The sequence below is a fragment of the Exophiala oligosperma genome, assembly GCF_000835515.1.
Source record: "Exophiala oligosperma strain CBS 72588 unplaced genomic scaffold supercont1.65, whole genome shotgun sequence".
Taxonomy (NCBI): Eukaryota; Fungi; Ascomycota; class Eurotiomycetes; order Chaetothyriales; family Herpotrichiellaceae; genus Exophiala; species Exophiala oligosperma.
The window spans coordinates 1-18,054 of record NW_015622882.1 but is presented as its reverse complement, the minus strand read 5'-3'; the positions used below and the strand labels follow the sequence as shown (position 1 = coordinate 18,054).

Below are 18,054 nucleotides of genomic sequence, written 5' to 3'. Positions count from 1 at the left end.
CGGCCAACACCACTCACCCTCTCCATCTACCACATGCTACCATCGAAGCCTCACCGTCATGCCGATATCTCGGGGTGCAAATGGACTCCCAACTCCGCTGGGACGACCATCGTCTAAAGATCGAAAGTAAAGCCACCAAGCGACTGTCGGCCCTGTCGGCCCTGGCATCATCCACGTGGGGTGCGGGGTTGATCAACCTGCGACAAGTATACCGAGCGATGATCGTCCCTCAAATGTTATACGGATGCTCCGCGTGGCACATCTCGGGAGCCCGAAGCACTGGCAGTAGAAGGGGAAGTGCCATGGTTAATGCGGTCAGTCGAATCCAACGACGCGCGGCACAGATCATCACGGGAGCCTTCCGGACAACCGCAGGATCAGCAGTCGACGTGGAGGCACACTTGCTCCCACCGCCGCAGCAGCTGGATCAAGCCGCGCTCGAGGCGACTATGCGAATTCGCACCACGCCGCTCCACGGGGAAATGCTGTCCTCGAGGAACGGCAACATGAATGGGAGCCCCCTTGACCGCCTCTCCAACGTGCTAGAGAACAAGTACAACGTCCCACTCGAACGGCTGGAGAAGCGCCATCAACACGTCGTCCCGCCCTGGTGGACGCCTCCCTTTATCTGCATCGACATATCTCCAGAGGACGCCATTAAGCAACACGATACCGCCGATGCGCAGGCGCTGTGCATCTACACCGACGGGAGCGGCATGGATGGCTACGTCGGTGCTGCCGCCGTGGCCCCAAAGCTGCGTCTCCAGGGTATTTCGGCAAAACGCACAAAATATATGGGCACATCAACCACCTCCACGGTGTATGCAGCCGAGCTGAAAGGCATAGAACTGGCGCTCCAGATTGCACTTGACGTCCACGCGAAAACACGCGCTCCCGGGAAGTGCATCATCTTCACGGACAACCAAGCCGCTATCAAGGCGATGGCTAATCCCAAATGTCCTTCGGGACAATACATTCTCGTGGATGCGATACGAGCACTGGAAGAACTCCGATACCGAGGATGGGAAGTCCAGCTCCGGTGGATTCCCGCCCACGTGGGCGTTCCTGGCAACGAAGCGGCCGACCGCGCCGCCAAGGAAGCCGCTGCTCGCAGCTTAGATACAACAGCAGATCTAGGACCAGATCCGACGCCAGGACCATGCCCCACGCTGACGGCAACCACGAAGTCCACCATCCGACAGACCATGAAAGCGGAATGGGATCGATCCTGGGAAACCGCCAAACACGGCCGAGAACTGTTCAAGCTGGGGGTTCGACCTGGTAAAGGAACGCTCACCACACACATGGGCACCCATCGAGCGATCAGCTCGGTCATCACCCAGATGCGGACTGGCAAGATCGGCCTGCGCGCCTACCTCCACGCCATCAACAAAGCCGACACCGACCAATGCCAATGCGGCTATGGACGCCAAACCGTGAGACACATCCTCCTCGAATGTCGGAATTGGTGCGAGGAGCGACGACGAATGTGGGCAGGCAAGGCTCCATGGGTGGACATCAAGCAAGTTCTCTGCAGCTCGTCAATGGCAGTTTCATCAGCCAAGATGATGTTGAGGACGGGACTTCTGGAGCAATTCCGGGCAGTTCCGTCCATGGTACTTTAATACACGTAGCGTAGACGAGTGATTAGTGTTACACAGAAGTCGAGGAAGACCAGGAAAGGTCTGACAAGTGCACAGATACAGGACGATTATTAGAACTATAGATATAGGGGTACTGCGCCTGGAGCCAAAGCAGGAAGCCATTCTGGGCAGGGATGGCTTGTCTTCGTGGAAGCGACAGGGTGGGAACGCCTGTATTTATAGCTGGACGCTGCATAACTGCCCTAGGGCGGTTGGGACAGACTATGAAACAATCAATCATTATCAATCAATCAATGGGCAATATTCATATTCGTATTCACATTATTGACACCCGGCTCGGAGCATAGTTGATCCGTTCCGACAATCAACGACAACATGGATTCTTGACCTCTTCTAACCTTAGAGATCTTCGGATATACCCAGGGAAGCTTGCGTCGTGCTCCGCTGCCACACTCCAATCTGTTTACTATCTATTGTCCATCATTTGACGCAATAAAGAGGTGCCGAAGCTCAGTGCAGAGGTTCGATGGGAAAGCCCGCCTGAAAATGTGGTATTTCTACTCAACCTTAATCGACTTCCCGCATTAAATCAATAAACGCGGCGTCGAGGACACATGATGCGCTCACAACGGCCCAGAATCCGTACATATGCTGTACGGAGGGAAATGCGCGTAATGCACCCTCCAAACACGCTCTGAGTGAGTCGAAATTTCACGGTACACGAAATTGTTTTTTTTTCAAGTCCGTTCTAGCTTAGGTGTGGCGCGGTTTTTTTTTGACAATGCGGACTCTTAATGCCGGATGAACTTGATCTTCTCATGTCTCTACATGCGGAACAAGCAGCTCGCATCGGAAGACATGGCTGTCGCCCCTGGAGAGTCTCGCGTGACGCGTAATCTACCTCGCAAAGACTACCTTGCGCTCAACAACGGGCTCGACACGTTGATTTTGCCCTCCTCACCGGACCTTGAACAAAGCGTTGTCTCAGGCACCACAGGATGCGATGACTGCGAAGGACCGCTGCCATCCGAGTCGGTCTCACAAGTGTCCAGTGGCCACTCAACAGTCGTCACTTCGGATTCTGAGGAACGTCACCTGTCGGTTGGCCCGACTGTGGACGAGTCCGCGGCGAAGAGGCGAAAAGTTCACACCAGCTGAACTCAAGACCATTTCTGGGTCACCGAGCTTGACACGCAGTGGAACAAAAGAGGCCGACTGCCACAGAATGATCGCCTGCTCGTCTGTAAGCGGTGTAGCTGGTCGTCCTCCGACTCGTCTCGCCACGGCACGACCTCCAATCTGCTCACTCACCTTCGGACGCGCCACCGTATTGGGCCGTGGTCAGAATCGAAAGCAGGCCCGGCTCGCGGCCCTTTAGACCGGATGCTGTCTCCTCAGCAAGAGCGCAAGGGCCTGGAACATGCACTGGTCCGGTGGATCGTCCAGACAAGACAGCCTTTCACCGCGGTCGAACACTCGAGCTTCCAAGGGATTTTTGATTCTGTCGGGATCGAGGTGCCTCTGAAATGTGCGGACACTCTCCGCGATCGTGTCAGGAATGAGTTTGAAGAATATCGGAAGAGCTTGAGGCTGCAGCTGGCCCAAACCTGTGACAGTATTGCCATCGCCCCAAGTCCCGTCGGTCGCGTCCACGGTCCAACTATACACCGGCGCAGACGAGTGTTTATTGATAAACAGAAACACAGGAGGACCGGGAAGGGTCCGACACGTAGAACGGATACAGAACAGATATTAGGATTGTTAGTAGGGGTATCCTACTCATAGTCGAACGCTGCATAGCTGCCACTCAATCGGCGGCTGGGACAGTCTATGATGTAAAAAAAAAAATCAATCATCAATCTCTTTGTGTTACAGTATTTGTAGTACTGTAATAGTGAAGATGTACCCGAAGCATCCTCACCATGTGGCCGACGTGCTAAGGCTATATCCTTAAGACTGTATAGTAAGTCGCTTGGTATGAATTGCACACAAATTCGTGTCTTCAAACAATAACACCATATAATCTTCAGCGGATTCTTAAAGGGCTTCCAGAGCCGAGGATTAAAACTTAGATCTGATTTCAAACCCTGGGCGATGTCCGGTAGTAGGTACAGATTTCCGTGCTTTCGCCGTAAGCTTTTGTGCTGCTCCGTTATGGAGGTTCTTTCGAGGTTGTTGGGCCGCTTGTAGTACTGTGATAAGGGGCCTTTAATATAAGTTATGAGACAAAAATAAGTTGCGCTTATACTTACTGTTTGCTTTATACGAGCTATAATTTAGTTTCGAGAACAGATAAGAAGTAGGAAAGAGAAAGGAAAATTTAAGTGATACCTCCCAGCCGAGGAGGGGCTAGCTTATAGCGAGTTGAAAGGCGGACCCTAAGTCTTGGTCACCATAATAGTAAGAGCTGATCGCTTTCCGACGAGAATACTAATTTAAGGGCCTGGAGAAATCAACCCAGGATTGCTATTGGACTTGGCTTTCATATTAATGTCCTGGTGATCGAGCTTCTTCGGTATAATGGCCACGACTGGGGTTATAGCCTGCATCTACTGCTCTAATAGCAGGAGACTGACATATAGTGGATAGCTTTCGTCTCGCGGCGAAGAGGGTGTGATGCGAAAACGCGACAGCTTTGGGCCTAGCTGCGTTCCTAACCCCGACATAGCCTTTTTCTGGCGCTTCTACGAATGCATTATGGAAAGCTCGATTCGATGCCTCTCGTTGCACTTGCCCTTTCGCGGGCTCATGGGCTTCTCCGGGAGGGGAGACTCTGTTGAAGATTTGGTCCAGATACCTTCCGATGTGGGAGATGACAAGGAGAAGGATTAGTCATTTCTTGGTCATCATTGTAAATACGTTCCAGCCTGCGGAATCTCCCTCTGAGAGCGTGTATATATATGTGCAGCATGGGAGCCATGTTTGTGAAGATGTGAATAACGAATTAATGGAAATCATCTCGAGCCTGAGCATAATCTCATATCCTCAACAGACTCCTCAATCTGTGCGCGAGCGAGATAATAGAGGAGACGTTGATTTCCGGCCCGGTCCCCTATACAACCCACCGCGGACGCCATGGCCAATAACCCCGGATGACATTCCTGCTCTTTGCAAAAAATGAAATATCGAGGCAGGATAGGCCTTCACTCTACATCAAGCATTGCTGCATCTTGATCGTGACTGAGGGGTGACTGAGCCTTTAACACATTCATATGTGCGACGTTCTGTAACACCGACGCAAACTGCTTCGAAACAATATCATAGGTAATGTAGCGATTCAGCTATAACAAGGTTAGAAGCCAGCTTCTTAGAGATCAGGCGAATTGTGCTTACCGATGCTAGTCTCACGCCAAGCCAAAGACTTATTTCGGCACGGGTGCTGCATGACTTGGGAAGTTCTAGAGTATGTTCGTCCTCATTCACTACCTGCCCCATAAAGAAATCGTGAGTGAAGTAGTAGGATGTGTACTTAAGCCCTCTCAATAGGAAGTCTTCAGGACGTACAATATAGACTTCGCTCTGGCAATGGTTTGAAGAGGGACCAAATCTAGAACACTGGGTCACTGGTCCCCGGCCCTCGATCCCTTTCGTTTTCCTTTTTCGCACTCGACTGTCTATTCTCCTCGTTTCGACTTCCCCGGCAAGAACTACTGACATCCAACTTCGCGGGGGCAAGCTTCTCTGATCGCACGGATCTAATCCAAGTGTACGCCATTGCTACGGGCGGCGTCTTCAGTGTATTCCTGATCCTCAACACCTGGCCTTGGATTACCCGCTTCATCCGCTATCTGTATCCGCTGACGTCCAAGTATGGTCTACAGCTACATTCTTCATCGACATCGGCTCCTAGGCCCGCGGAGTCTAGCCGGTGTCTTCCTGCAGCTGTATGTCGCAAGGAATATCGTGTGCTTCAGCGTCGGAAACCCCCATGTCCAAACGCAGATGTCTACCCTGTCACAAGCCGGCCTTCGAGGACCTCAGCTCCTCGGGTGGTGGGAATCTCATCTCGGGAATCGGCTGTGCGAGCGGGCATTTTAGAGACCGAGGAGAGGGAGGTTAAAGGATCGAGGTGGAGTTGGACTGGGCTCGCTCATTGACTATGCACGTAGCTGCAGTCTGGTTGGCGGAGGCCGACTGATTGGTGGTTGGTAGAGATGCCCAACCCGTCACGCAATAAGGGAAAAGTCTGTGACGAGGGGTAGCTATGGGCGTCCAGGATCGAGGAGGGATTCGGTGAGGGGCGGTGGGTGTAGTGTGGGTGACTTCAGGACAGACGCAAAGTACAGTGAATGCAAAATGAGATCTAAGACATCAAACAAACAAGGCGATTTGAGGATGAAAGGTAGGTACTATGAGAAAGGCACAAGGCGCGAGACTGGCTTGGCTGAGGGTTGTGTTGTCTTGCCGGTATCAATTAAGGCTCGATCCGCGCTTAACGGAGACAGGGACACTGTAGGGAGGGCGGAGCTCCCTAGCGAAAGCCTCTACTTGGCTCGTCGGGTACGTAGCATGGGCACCTTGGCCCTGAACATTACCTTGTTAGTGCCATAGTGCTTAGGATCGTCGCCGTGCTCGCCCCTCACAAGCTCTAGACGCGTCGTAGCTCCTGGGACGGCCCCCGCGCACGCGACCCTACGGGGTCGTTCTCTAGCCGGCCAACATGGTGATTTCTTGCAAAGTGTTTCGACGGTCCTTGTCCGATGATTGACCGCGATTTGAACATGGTTGTTTGAATTGACGTCTCTCTACTGATACATTATATGGGCGTGTTTCCCCCACGGACATCAATCCAACTGACGGTCGCCATGTGGCAGCGCATCTTAAAGACGACAATTCAGTCCACGCCAGCCAGCACACGCTTGACGCCTGACGCCTGCCACCTGTCGACGACCCATTCTCTCTTGTCTGTCCCCCAGGACTACAATTTCTATCCCAGCATGCGCTCCATGAGGCTAAATTTGGCCACCAACGAGTGCCACATCGAGCCCATCCCTGCTCCCATGATCGCCTTGATCGCGTAGCGACGAGTGAAGCTCAAGGAACAACTCACCCAGACATATCCGACCGCTCTAGTTCTCCCTGTCGAGAGTTAATATGGCAACGAACGCGGGAGTGGGGAAAGATAAACCATACATGTGTCTTTCAGCCCGAATCTCTTGCCTAGGTAGATGGTAGAGTCTTCAATCGTGATAGCGACTGGCTGTACCACGAAGAAGTAGGACTGATTCATGGATAGAAGTGAGCACGGCATGTTTAGAGCGCCAACGCGATGAATCAACGCTGACGCAAAGAATGCGTTGTAGAGCTGCGCATAGCGAGAGACCAATGTCCCTTTTGCACTCTTGACTGCCGAGTGAGCTGCGGTCTCAAACGTCGACGGAGAAATTGATGCCTTAGGCAGCCGTTTAGAGAGCTAGCCCTCCGACCGAACAGTCATAAACTCACCAGCAGTATCCCCGGATATTCCTCATGTGTACCCTTTCCGGAGGAAGGAGGCAAACATTGGAAGCCACGATTGAGGGCGAGAGATTCCCGCGCCAACAACAATGGCGGCGAGTAAGTAATGGCCGAAAGCAACACAAAGCGACTGTTCCGGTCAGGCACCTCCGCCGTTAAAGTTAAAGAGAAGAACCGTGTCCGGAACTCTCCTGCGCGAGATGTCGCGGGGACACCTTCCACGTTCTTAACTCGCCATTTGCATCCAATGCCACGCATCGTGACAAACAAGTCAAAGTTTCATCGAAGTTTCTCCAAAAAAGACATGTCTTGGATCTCCTGTACCGTTTCTATACCTATCATCCGGTCTCGTCCGCCGACAAGGTTGTTCAGGAGTTTGCAGCACGCAGAAGTCGACGAGTTAAACACAGTCAGGTGACGTTGGTGGTCGACAGGTAGTCTTTCGCAGGCTTGCCAGTCATGTGTTGTCTCAGGTCGTAAAGTATCCCCTGTAAGGGTGGGATGGCGACGAAGCTGCGCACCTGGCTTGGGGAAGCACGAGTGTAGCCATTCCGACGAGACTGGCACCCATGATTTTCGGGCCGTACGAGTGCACGGGGCGATCGGGAGGAAACCATTTTGGATCCATGGAGTCTGAAGCTTGACAGCATTAAGGGCAAAGATAGCAGGGCAAATGCAATATTTTGAGGAACAATAAATGCGCTGTGAGTGTCATCGGCGATACGAGGAGTCCCTCAGCCGCAAGGCTACAGCGGCTTCACCCACGCCCGCATTACTAGAGGGAGAAACCAGAGGAGGACATTGAAAACTTGCACTGTACTGTACTGTGCTTTAGTGTTTGGTACTTCCATTTCTAGTGTCGAAAGTAAGGACTCCTGTTGCTTCATTTTCCTCCGAAGCGACGGTAACATCGTCCCATCTACAGGGGTCTCGACCTTGGATTGGCTCCCGAAAGGGTATTTGTCTTGACTGAGCAGCAGAAGTGAGGTCAAATAGTATCAAATTTTGCCAAGGAACATTGACAGAATATAATGTGAGAACCATGTGAGAGGCATGCTCAAATATAGCCCGATGTCTGACCACCAGGATTCCCCTCCCCTGCCCGCACTTCCACTCTGCCACCCTCGAGATCAGTCTTGGAAGGGTATTTTAGATTTATTCGCAGCCTCTCCGAGATGATTCCCGCCTTTTCTTCCCACAATGCACTCGAATGTGTTGGGAAGCATCCAGCCACCTTCAGTCCAGAGAAATGTCACTGAGATGGAGACGTTCATAGATATTCCAGCGAGCCCAGACGACACGCAACTAGCAAAAGAACAGTCAGACATCGTAAGCCACAAGCCCCAGTTATGTGATGGCACTCACCCTCTTCCCATATATGTACATGGGGATGGTACTCAGCAAGCTGACGCCGACGATTGCCGTGACAATGGCATATATATCTCGGGGGCTCATGGCGGCTATCCACTTGTTCATTATCTTGGACTGCATGAAATACAACATGTTCTTGCACGTGGCCGCAAGGATAAAGATTTCGGTCGTCATCCCCCGGTAGGCGTCGATGATGTATGACCCGGCGCCAATGGAAGCCAAGGAGATGGCCATGCCGACCAGAGCATAACAAGCCGCGGCCGATGTGGGGTTACCATAAGTGAACGAAAACCCGAGCCCGAGAAAGCCCGCGATGCCGAAGATCAGGGCAAAGACCATGATCCAGAGGCGCATCTCGGGCTCGTAGACACCCTTGTTCCACCGTGCGAGGCTGACCATGGCGCGATCGTACAAGAAGGTCGACAGGAGACAGACGATGGTGCCCCCGATCACGGACCCGGAGTACAGGTAGCCGATGTGCTTCGAGTCCAGCGAGTACGGCGGTGGTCCGTACACTTGGGGCCACACGAAGCCACAGCCGACCCAGAATGAGACGATGATCCCCGCGACGAAGATGGAGTAGATGGTCGCTGGGTTGAGGCCGCAGGCAAACACCACGAAGAACAGCTTGACCGGGTTGGTCCTGTCAAAGGTGCCGTTCCAGATCCGAAGGTGTTGCCACCAAGTTTTCTTCCTGTAGATGGTGGAGATTTGGCCCGTTCCAACGGAGACCGGATCTGGGTCTCCACGACCGGTCGGGGGAGATTTCGGGGCGCTTTCGACGTGGGCTTCTTCCTTATTGTTGGCCTGCTTTTCCTCGACGGTGGCAGGGGTGTCAATGTTTCGCTCGCCGTCCAGGTCGATGTCGAAGATGGCGGCCCGTTTGTACGATGTCTCCCGGATGAAGAGAAAAGCCATGAGAAACTGGATCGAGATGAAAATCATGTAATACTTAAACGGCCAGAGCCATCCTTGGTTGGTGGTGATGACGCCCGAGATGATTGGAGGTAGAAGAGCCACTGAGGCTTGCACGATATTGAATACTGTGGACAATGCACAGAGAATATCAGCCTTCGTCTCCACCGGATCTCAGTCTAACTCTCAGCACTCACCAGCCACGCGGATGCCCCGTTCATGGACAAAGTACATGTCTCCAATGACATTGAAGATGATGCTCTCGTAGGCGGCTGCGCCAATGCCCTGGAAGATTCTTCCAATCAGGAATACGTCGTAATTTGTTCCGGTGGTCAAGCAGATGATGGTGCCAATGATGGCCAGGAATGAGGCGAGGAGGAATTGCGGCCGTTTGCCATACTTCTTGGATAGGACGGCAACAAAAGGCCTAGTACTGTTTGTCAGTCATTTTCTCTGCCCCTGCACACTCAGCCTTGCGATGTTGGGGTTTGGCCTCAACTTACGCCCCGGACCCGATTGCAAGCAGCACATATCCCGCCAGAGCGGCAATGTCGGTGAGAGAGCGATCGAAAATCGTCGTGAGTTGATAGATAGCGGCCTTGATCAAACCGTTAGGCACGTTGACCAGCATGGAAGCGCCGATGCAAATGTTGAGAAATATCCAATCTTTGCGCCAGTGGCCCCAGTTCAGGGGATCGTTGGGATCATCGGAAGGCTGTGGCACCAAGATGATATGCGCCGACTTGCCTGTGCCGTGCTTGAGACGCACAGACACGTGGGCATCGTGTGACTCTTGATCTCTCTCATTCTCTACCAGGTACACCGTGCCTGGGGCGCGTTCATCAGCGGCATCGAGGATGCCAAAGCCCATTATGGCAGTTGCTTTTCTTCTCAGGGTAGTCGGTACGGTATATTGTTCCTCCGGTCTTGGTCAAATGGGTCATAACCCCTTCTTTCAACCTGGCATGGGAAACAAAATGACAGCATCAACCGAACTTCATTCAGAGTTTTCAATGGACTCGAAAATGATTACAGTGGAGTGTCGATTCTGTCAGCATGGACCAAATGCAAGGAATTCTCGAGCGGACTGCTGGAGGACCTTACAGTGGTTTTCTCGTGTCCGAATGTGGGGAAGTCCAATTCTTTACAGTGGGTGCTCCCCCCACTTGAGAGTGACTTCTAGGAGTGGCGATGTCCCACACCTATGGCGGAGCAGCCAGTATAGAGGCTTTCCAGCTCTCGTATACCCTCGACAGGCGACAAGACTATTCTACAAAATCAATTGAATGGTGTATACAGCGCGCCTCCCGGGAGGATTTCGACATGGCTGATATCATGCGGCGGTTCTTGAAGGCGCTGGTTCAACACGATCCAAGTGACCTTCCTCTGGCCCCAGACGTCAGGGCCACAGAGAACGAAATCCCCATGGAAATTGGGACGATCGGGCTATGGACAAAGGCCACCGCAGTTGACGACAATTACCAGTTCGTCTTCGAAGATCGGACATATGAAGCTGCTTTCCACACTCTCCACGCCGGCTTTGTCGGCCTGGTCTGGCGCGGAAAAGAGGCGTCACTGTGCTCGATACGTCTCAAGGTCATGGCAGGCCGCATCAGTGAGATCGACCTGATACAGGGGGGCAAGTTTCGAGGCAGCACGGCCAGCGACCCTCGAGACAGCTGCAAAACCTTTCGCGAGAACTTTGCCCGAAAGTTGAAGGAGCCAAAATTCACTCGCGACCAACTGATCAGAATTGCCCTGCTCTACTACGAGAGCATCGGCAGTGACCATCCGTGCTATGTGCCCTTTGGCGAGGAATTCAGAAGGATCGAAAACGGGACATCCGCCCTCCTCAATCCCAACTTCCACCAAGAAGAGTGGTACGTGAACGACAGCGGCGGCTTGGTGCCCAATTTTGCGGCCATGAGCGCCCGAGAGCAGCACGCCACGCAAATCTGGTCGGCTGATCTCGTCACAGACAAAAGGGTGCATGTAGTGGATGTGGAGCGAGGCCTGGTCTGGGTTCACTCGATCTATCGTCCCTGGTATCGCAGGGACAGCGTCCAGATTGAAGGAGTCGGAATTCTGCGACCAGATCCGAAGATCATGCATCATGGAGTCGCCACCATGACCGAGCTGATCAAAATTGGGGACACCGGGAACTTGGAAGATATGGAGTCGGTTTGGATAATCATGCCTAAGGGCACAGGGACCATCTGGGCTTGAAAGCGGAGATCCTGAGGCTTGCGTCATATAGGTAGCTGGAGAGGTGTATATAATAAGTTCAGTTTAAGCTATCGGTGACGAGAGTCGGAACATTACTTTACTCGACGTGCGTAAGATGCGTAAGACTCAAGCCATGCAACAGGAACAATGAATGCCAACCAATTTGGATCACCATTTCTGGGTGTCGGGCCAGCTCCCCGTTTGAAGAGGTTCGGTAGCTAACGTGCCTTCCGAAGCTGGGCGGTTAAATCACGTGATCGAGACTAATCAAGACTGGGCTCGCTACGGTGGGATGGCACCAGGGCCCACGATTTACGGCCACGATCCTCTACTTTATTGTCAAACACTGTCCCCTTTAGACTGCCCTTCTCTCCGTAGGTAGTTCACTTTGTGCGAAGCTGGCCTTCAATTTATGACAAACATGAAGTTGCAATTAGATGGGTACGTGGTTCATCAGGCGCTGCTCCTCCACAATTAATTCTGAGAAAGGGTCGCTTTGGTCACTGCCGCTGCAGGTGGAATTGGTAAGAGTCATGCATCAGTCCAAAACATGAGGAAGGGCTCAGGATACCAACTTTGCATCAACAGGTCGAGCCGTCGCCCTTCAGTTCGTCCACGATGGGTGTACGAGTCTGGTGCTTTCTGACCTTAAGGCGGCCGATTTGCATGAAACAGTGGCTATGGCCCTTGCGGTCAACGCAAACGCCTCAGTCAAAGCGTATCCGGGAGATGTGACCTCTGAAGACTTCGTGAAGGATCTGGTAGGCTTTGTTCTTCAAGTCTTCGGCCGCTTGGACTATGTATCAAACGGAGTGGGCACCACTGGTGTCCCAGGTCCTACTCACGAGATGGAAACGGCCAGGTCAGTGAGATCCCTTTGGGTGTGGAATATCTTGACCAGAGTTGATGCTTGGTTGGGATCAGCTATGACCAGGTATTGGATATAAACACAAAGTCGCTCTGGGTGTGTGAGAGGGAAGAGATCAGGTCAATGATGGCACAGGAACCTCTTGACACCAGGCAAGACACCGCATTTGCAATGCTTCTGCAAACGAGCTTCGCCGTGCTGACCACTGTAACCAGTTTCGGCCCAGCTCGAGGAGCAATTGTAAATGTCTCATCAGTCATGGGCATACTGGCCTTACCGGACTGCGCGCCATACATCATATCAAAGCATGGTGAGAACTCAGTCATCACCATTGAGCTTGAGAGAGCCAAATTTTTGCTGATTGACTAATTTGCTTTCATTTTTGAGGTGTTGTTGGATTGACAAAGTCTGATGCTCTCAGTTATGCCGTGTAAGTACTGCTGTACCCAGCCCACCCGTCGGTGGTGGAGGCAATTTTTCATTCTCTCTAAATTTCGAATCCCAGCCGAGGGATACGGATCAATTGTGTGCTTCCGGGATTTGTGGATACGACCTTGTTAACTCCCGAGAAAACTCGAGCATTGAAGGCGTCGATGGTCCCCAAGATACCAATGGGCAGGTTCGCGCGGGCTGAAGAGATAGCCTGCGTTGTCACATTTCTCTGCAGCCCACGAGCGGCGTATATCACAGGGACAACATGGACAGTTGATGGAGGATACTCGATCATATAAAGAATGGCAGTGTGTAACAGATCCATTTGACAATTCACACCGTTCCATATTAGGAGCAGCGACGCGATGTGGTATTTGATGCGAGGTGTCACAGCTTTGGTCTTTCAATCTCTGCATGCTCATAGTCCACCGTGGTAAAAGGATAGTCCGTATATCCTTTCTCAGGACGGTCTGGGGGGTACGAGGAAAAGGTCTATGTTGTCGTCAGCTTGTGGCTGCCCCGTCTGTCTCAGTAACTAAGCTCAAGAGGCAGAAACTCACCACAAAATCATAGTTGAATATACATTCCATCCCGGAAAAGACCTTGTTGGCAAAATCGGGATTCGTGATCCACGGTCGTCCAAAGACAATGACATCCCCAGTGCCGTCCTTTAGCAACTCCTCCGCTTCAGGTACCGAGATGTTCCCGTTGAGGAAGACTTTGGCGTTCTTGATCAGATGTCGATATGTTGCCCACACGGGGTGATTGATGCCTCGCATCTGGCCGTCAATCTCCATATCCATGAATCCTGAAAGGACGAAAGGCAAGTTGGTCAGCGTTCGGTTACAGAAGTGTGTCGACGATCAGCCCTGAAGTCAAACCTACTGAGATAGCGGACGAGCAGAATGTAAGCCAGTGGACGCTTGTCGAGTTCGGTGATCAAGTACTCGTATTGAGCGATCTGTTCTTCCCTGGCCATTCCCACATCGCCGAGGCCCCCTCCGGGCGAGAGCTTGATACCCACGCGGCCGGGCCCCCAAATGTCGATCATGGAGTCTATGACTTCCAAGGGAAATCGGGTGCGCTGAGGGAATGATCAACAAGTCAGACGATGATTGAGTGATTGTGCTTGACTTACATTCTCAACAGATCCACCATAGAGATCAGTTCGCTGGTTAGCAGTTGCGCATAGGAACTGGGAGAAGAATGAGTTCATCAACGAAACGCATGGACAGACAGCAGGTCATTCCAGACTGACCTGCGACACGAGATAACCATTCGCAGCGTGGAGTTCGACTCCGTCGAAACCAGCTTCTTTGGCCCATTGAGCGCTTCGACGATGCTGTTCCACCACCGCATGGACATCCTTGATGGCCTCTGGGACGGAATATCCTCCTTCTTTGGAAGAAACGACGTCTTCAAAGACGGTAAACTTCGCACCGTGTTTAAAACCGTTCCGGGCGCGAATGGCACTGGGTGCTTGAGGGGATGTGCCGGCTTTCTTCTGCATTTTGGCATGCTCGTTCGTCAAGCGCCCGGCTACGTCAACGTGTCAGCCTATATCCTGATCTATCCAGCAGGTGTGTCGACGACATCAGCTTACCGTGCCATATTTGGCAGAAGAAGATAGAGCCAGGGACGGTGTGGACCTTGTCGACAATCTTCTTCCAGGCTAGCATATGCTCCCGAGAGTCCAGCTGGGGCGCATTGGGCATGGGTGTCCCTTGTGGACAGACCAGAGCACCCTCGGAAGTGAGAAATCCACACCCGCCCAGGGCCCGTTGATAGTAATACTCTTGATTCAAATTTCCTGGGTACGAACTGGGAGACCTAGAGAGACAGTTGACTATCTCAGCGTTTCCCTCAGACAAATAAATGGATTGATGCCATTGCGAACGTACCGGTTGCGAGACATAGCAGACATGCCAATCCTGTTCTTCAGCTTCAGCTGGCCGACCTGCACGGGCTGGTTGAGCATTTCGACTGCCGAGAAGAGACAATCCATGGTAGCAAACAGTCCACGTTCTGCTCAGGAGCAGGCTTTACTTAAACTGCTTGGGCATATTGTGCAGATCTGGCACTATATGTTCTCTGTCTCCAGACAACGGCATAGCAGGCTCATCCCATTTCTGGCGCCCTCGGTCTGGACTACCTGAGCCGCCTTGAGTTGCAGAGTCTTGCAGATACCCACTCGAGATGACGGTGGGGTCTTACGGTGGGATTGATTTTAACTTGCGGTGGGAGCACGCCTGAGATGCCGGTCCCTGCCCATTATGTCATACTTCCGTCAAACCACTTTTGAGCAGGAAGCCATGTTTTTAACAATTATTACGCATGGACCCTGTCGCGGAAACTGCAGTGGAGAGGAATCACAGTCCACGCCAGCAGAGGAGACACCTAGCCTCTTCCCCAGGTTTGTATGTTCCCCCTCCTCGTCTTGCCCCGATTTTCTCGAGTAACCCTGTAAATTGCTCCCGATTCCATTGTGCCGCCGTCCCCAAGCGCAATAAAAGAGTTAGAGGGCCATTGTGCGAGCTTGCTCTCATTACTGTACCAACTTGCAACGCCTTGCTGTCAGCAATCACGAAATTCCATGACCTGTAGCTTCACAGCCGCACCATCTGGACGCTGAGGCTGATGCAATCGCTTGTGTTGGAGAACAAAATGCCTGTCCAGCTGACAGACCCAATACCACCATTCAATTGCGCATTGTGTAGTCGTACCTTCAAGAGACAAGTCCATCTTGCCCGTCACCTCCTCTCGCACAGCAATGCCAAACACAGATGCCACACCTGCGGAATGTACTTTCATCGCGCCGACGTGCTAGCAAGACATACATCGACTCACGACCTGGACAATCTGGTCCGTCGTCGCAGACGCAGGAGAGGGCCAATCCCTCCCAATCTACCTGCAGCACCTGGGACGATGGTACAGACTCCAGACCTAGAAAGTGGCAGCGATTGGCTCGATGAAGCTGCAGATAGCCTCCTCGAGGGGACGGCCATCAACTCCCATATTGTTCCACAGAACGCATATGTGCCCTGTATTCCGGGTATACAGAAGGAGGATTTCCCGTCGTCCCCTTGGACAGGAGATCTCTCTCTGTACAACTGGACCTTTGAAGACACCACGTTCGATTTCTTGTTGCCAGAGCCATCACCATGTTCTTTGGACCAGCCTAGCTCGGATCCATCGCCTCAGCTTGAGCTCTGCAGCATTACTGGGATCGAGGTGAAACATGAGCCCGGTCATCCTCGATGGGTTTATAAACTAACCATACTTTGGTCTCCAGGAGCTCGATCCCCCGCGGAGACTGATCTTCTATCAACATTTCACACAATACTTCCTCCCTTACATGCCGACTCTACATGAAAGCACCATTCAGCGGAGAAAGGAGCCACCAATCGTGCTCAGCATTCTCGCGATTGGGGCGTGCTTTGCCAGAGACGAGGTTATGGCCGATCGGCTCCTTGAAAAGGCAAAGAGCGCCCTAGAAGAAGACCAAATGAGCCCTGCCACACGACTGCAAGTCCTTCTACATCTATCTTCCTTTTCTCTCTGGAATGGGTCCGAAGGAGACCACGAGTGGGCGCTCTCCAAGGCTCAGGAATTGTCAAGGGTAATTCTATACTGATCAACCATCTTAACATCGAGGCGCGAAGGGCACAAGAGCTGACCGGAAGCAGATTTTGCAAGTGGTCCTTCGTAAGGAGACCCTTTGTGGACAAGCGCCAACATGGCAAGAATGGATGAGGCGCGAGGAATGCCTCCGGTAATGGCTGCATATAGAGCTCTTGATTCCGATCCTGTACTGACTTAGTGACTCCGTTCCTCTCCAGCGCGATCATCTCCACGTTCACCTTCTTCTGCCAACTGGACTATTTTTTCCACGTATCCACTTCTCTGTGGGTTTCTGACATGGACATCCCGCTCCCGGCACCAGAAAAGCTCTGGCGGATCGACAGCGAAGCAGCCTGGGACCTGCTCAGTCCCATACCTGAACCGCCATATTTCCTGCATTGCTTCTACGCACTGATCAATGTCGACTCGGCGCTGGCGGAGACGCGAGACCAAATCTCCTACATTGGACGGAATTGTCTTATTCACGCTGTGCTGTCCTACATCCAGCGGACAAAGCAAGATCCCCAAGCTTTTGCTGACAGAGATGCCTTTTGTCGCCGGTCTGCTCTGTCCGAGGGGAAAAAGGCACACTTGAACATGGTCCTGAACCTGTTCAAAGATGTCCTCGTGGTGAATCTTGAGGGTGCTATACCAAGCCACAATCGTCAGCTCTGTCTCATGTTTGACACCGTCAACATCGTCCAAATAGCCGGGATCGAGATCCATACGGGCAAATTTGGCGATTTCAAGGCCATGTCTCCGGCAGCTGCGCGACAAGCCTCTGTCTGGTCCTTGGAGGCCTTCATCATGCTGTCCAAACTGGATATGCATACCGTGAGACCTCCCGTGGGATATCTTAAATTGATGAGCTATCTAGACTAACCTTGGAACGAGGTGTTGCATGCGGGGCGGTACGAATGGAGCGCGCTGGCGTCATTTGCGCTTTTGCAATTCAGTAAGTCAGGAGACAGTATCCCCAGCCCGATCCAGCCCCCTCTGCCCATGTCTTGACACTTCATCTTCAACGCACCATGGCTTCGGTATTGAACACGTCTGCTTGCCACAGGTTTTGCCCTCCATCAATGGGCCACCACCATTAAGACCCCACGAGGCGATGTCCGCTCGGCAGAAGATCAATCCCTTCTGAATCGCCTCAAGGTCGCTCTGGTTCGGATCAACCAGTCTGTGGGACGGGACGAGGAGCTGTGCACGCAGGCTCTCAAGGTTTGGACCATGACAGTGGGGAGGGTTGCCAATTTTCATCGGTCAAGGATTGTCATTGCGAAGCTCAGGGAGCTCGTCAAGGAGGAGCAGAGCGCGCAGAGGACGGAGACGGCTGAAGCGCCTCGATGAATCCCTCGTGGGCTTTGCCCATCAAGCTAAAATTGCAGTACGTAGATCTCATTTAACTTGGCGAGGCTGTCTGTTTACGAAGTCCGCAGTCTCGCCAGCACGCTTTTGATTGATTTTCATACGCCCAGGCGGGGCTAAGCCCAATGGGGACTAGCTAGTTCTACATGGCTACACGCGAACGTCCCGGTTCATGGTACTTCCTGCTGT

General features: G+C 52.5%; 6 protein-coding genes across 6 annotated transcripts; 3 read left to right on the top strand and 3 right to left on the bottom strand.

Annotated features, from left to right (window-relative positions):
- Window positions 1–6,531: 6,531 nt before the first annotated feature.
- Window positions 6,532–7,319, bottom strand: PV06_11807 (uncharacterized protein; the record flags this gene model as incomplete). The annotated part of the gene is made up of 3 exons (XM_016413538.1): window positions 6,532–6,683; window positions 6,738–6,996; window positions 7,050–7,319. The coding sequence occupies 3 exons, from the start codon at window positions 7,317–7,319 to the stop codon at window positions 6,532–6,534; spliced, it is 681 nt and encodes a 226-aa protein (XP_016256088.1).
- Window positions 7,320–8,297: 978 nt separating this feature from the next.
- PV06_11806 (uncharacterized protein) lies at window positions 8,298–10,218 on the bottom strand (the record flags this gene model as incomplete). Its single annotated transcript, XM_016413537.1, has 4 exons — window positions 8,298–8,366; window positions 8,427–9,475; window positions 9,545–9,774; window positions 9,851–10,218. The coding sequence occupies 4 exons, from the start codon at window positions 10,216–10,218 to the stop codon at window positions 8,298–8,300; spliced, it is 1,716 nt and encodes a 571-aa protein (XP_016256087.1).
- Window positions 10,219–10,670: 452 nt separating this feature from the next.
- Window positions 10,671–11,573, top strand: PV06_11805 (uncharacterized protein; the record flags this gene model as incomplete). The annotated part of the gene is made up of 1 exon (XM_016413536.1): window positions 10,671–11,573. The coding sequence occupies one exon, from the start codon at window positions 10,671–10,673 to the stop codon at window positions 11,571–11,573; it is 903 nt and encodes a 300-aa protein (XP_016256086.1).
- A 368-nt stretch (window positions 11,574–11,941) lies between these two features.
- On the top strand, window positions 11,942–12,810 carry PV06_11804 (uncharacterized protein; the record flags this gene model as incomplete). Its single annotated transcript, XM_016413535.1, has 5 exons — window positions 11,942–12,014; window positions 12,063–12,097; window positions 12,162–12,435; window positions 12,498–12,593; window positions 12,657–12,810. The coding sequence occupies exons 1-5, from the start codon at window positions 11,986–11,988 to the stop codon at window positions 12,808–12,810; spliced, it is 588 nt and encodes a 195-aa protein (XP_016256085.1). The 5' UTR covers window positions 11,942–11,985.
- A 450-nt stretch (window positions 12,811–13,260) lies between these two features.
- On the bottom strand, window positions 13,261–14,878 carry PV06_11803 (uncharacterized protein; the record flags this gene model as incomplete). Its single annotated transcript, XM_016413534.1, has 7 exons — window positions 13,261–13,365; window positions 13,434–13,681; window positions 13,759–13,957; window positions 14,012–14,068; window positions 14,132–14,412; window positions 14,477–14,703; window positions 14,775–14,878. 7 exons carry the CDS (start codon window positions 14,876–14,878, stop codon window positions 13,261–13,263), a joined length of 1,221 nt encoding a protein of 406 aa, XP_016256084.1.
- A 659-nt stretch (window positions 14,879–15,537) lies between these two features.
- Window positions 15,538–17,847, top strand: PV06_11802 (uncharacterized protein; the record flags this gene model as incomplete). Its single annotated transcript, XM_016413533.1, has 6 exons — window positions 15,538–16,104; window positions 16,166–16,492; window positions 16,560–16,645; window positions 16,713–17,328; window positions 17,389–17,449; window positions 17,561–17,847. 6 exons carry the CDS (start codon window positions 15,538–15,540, stop codon window positions 17,845–17,847), a joined length of 1,944 nt encoding a protein of 647 aa, XP_016256083.1.
- Window positions 17,848–18,054: the final 207 nt, after the last annotated feature.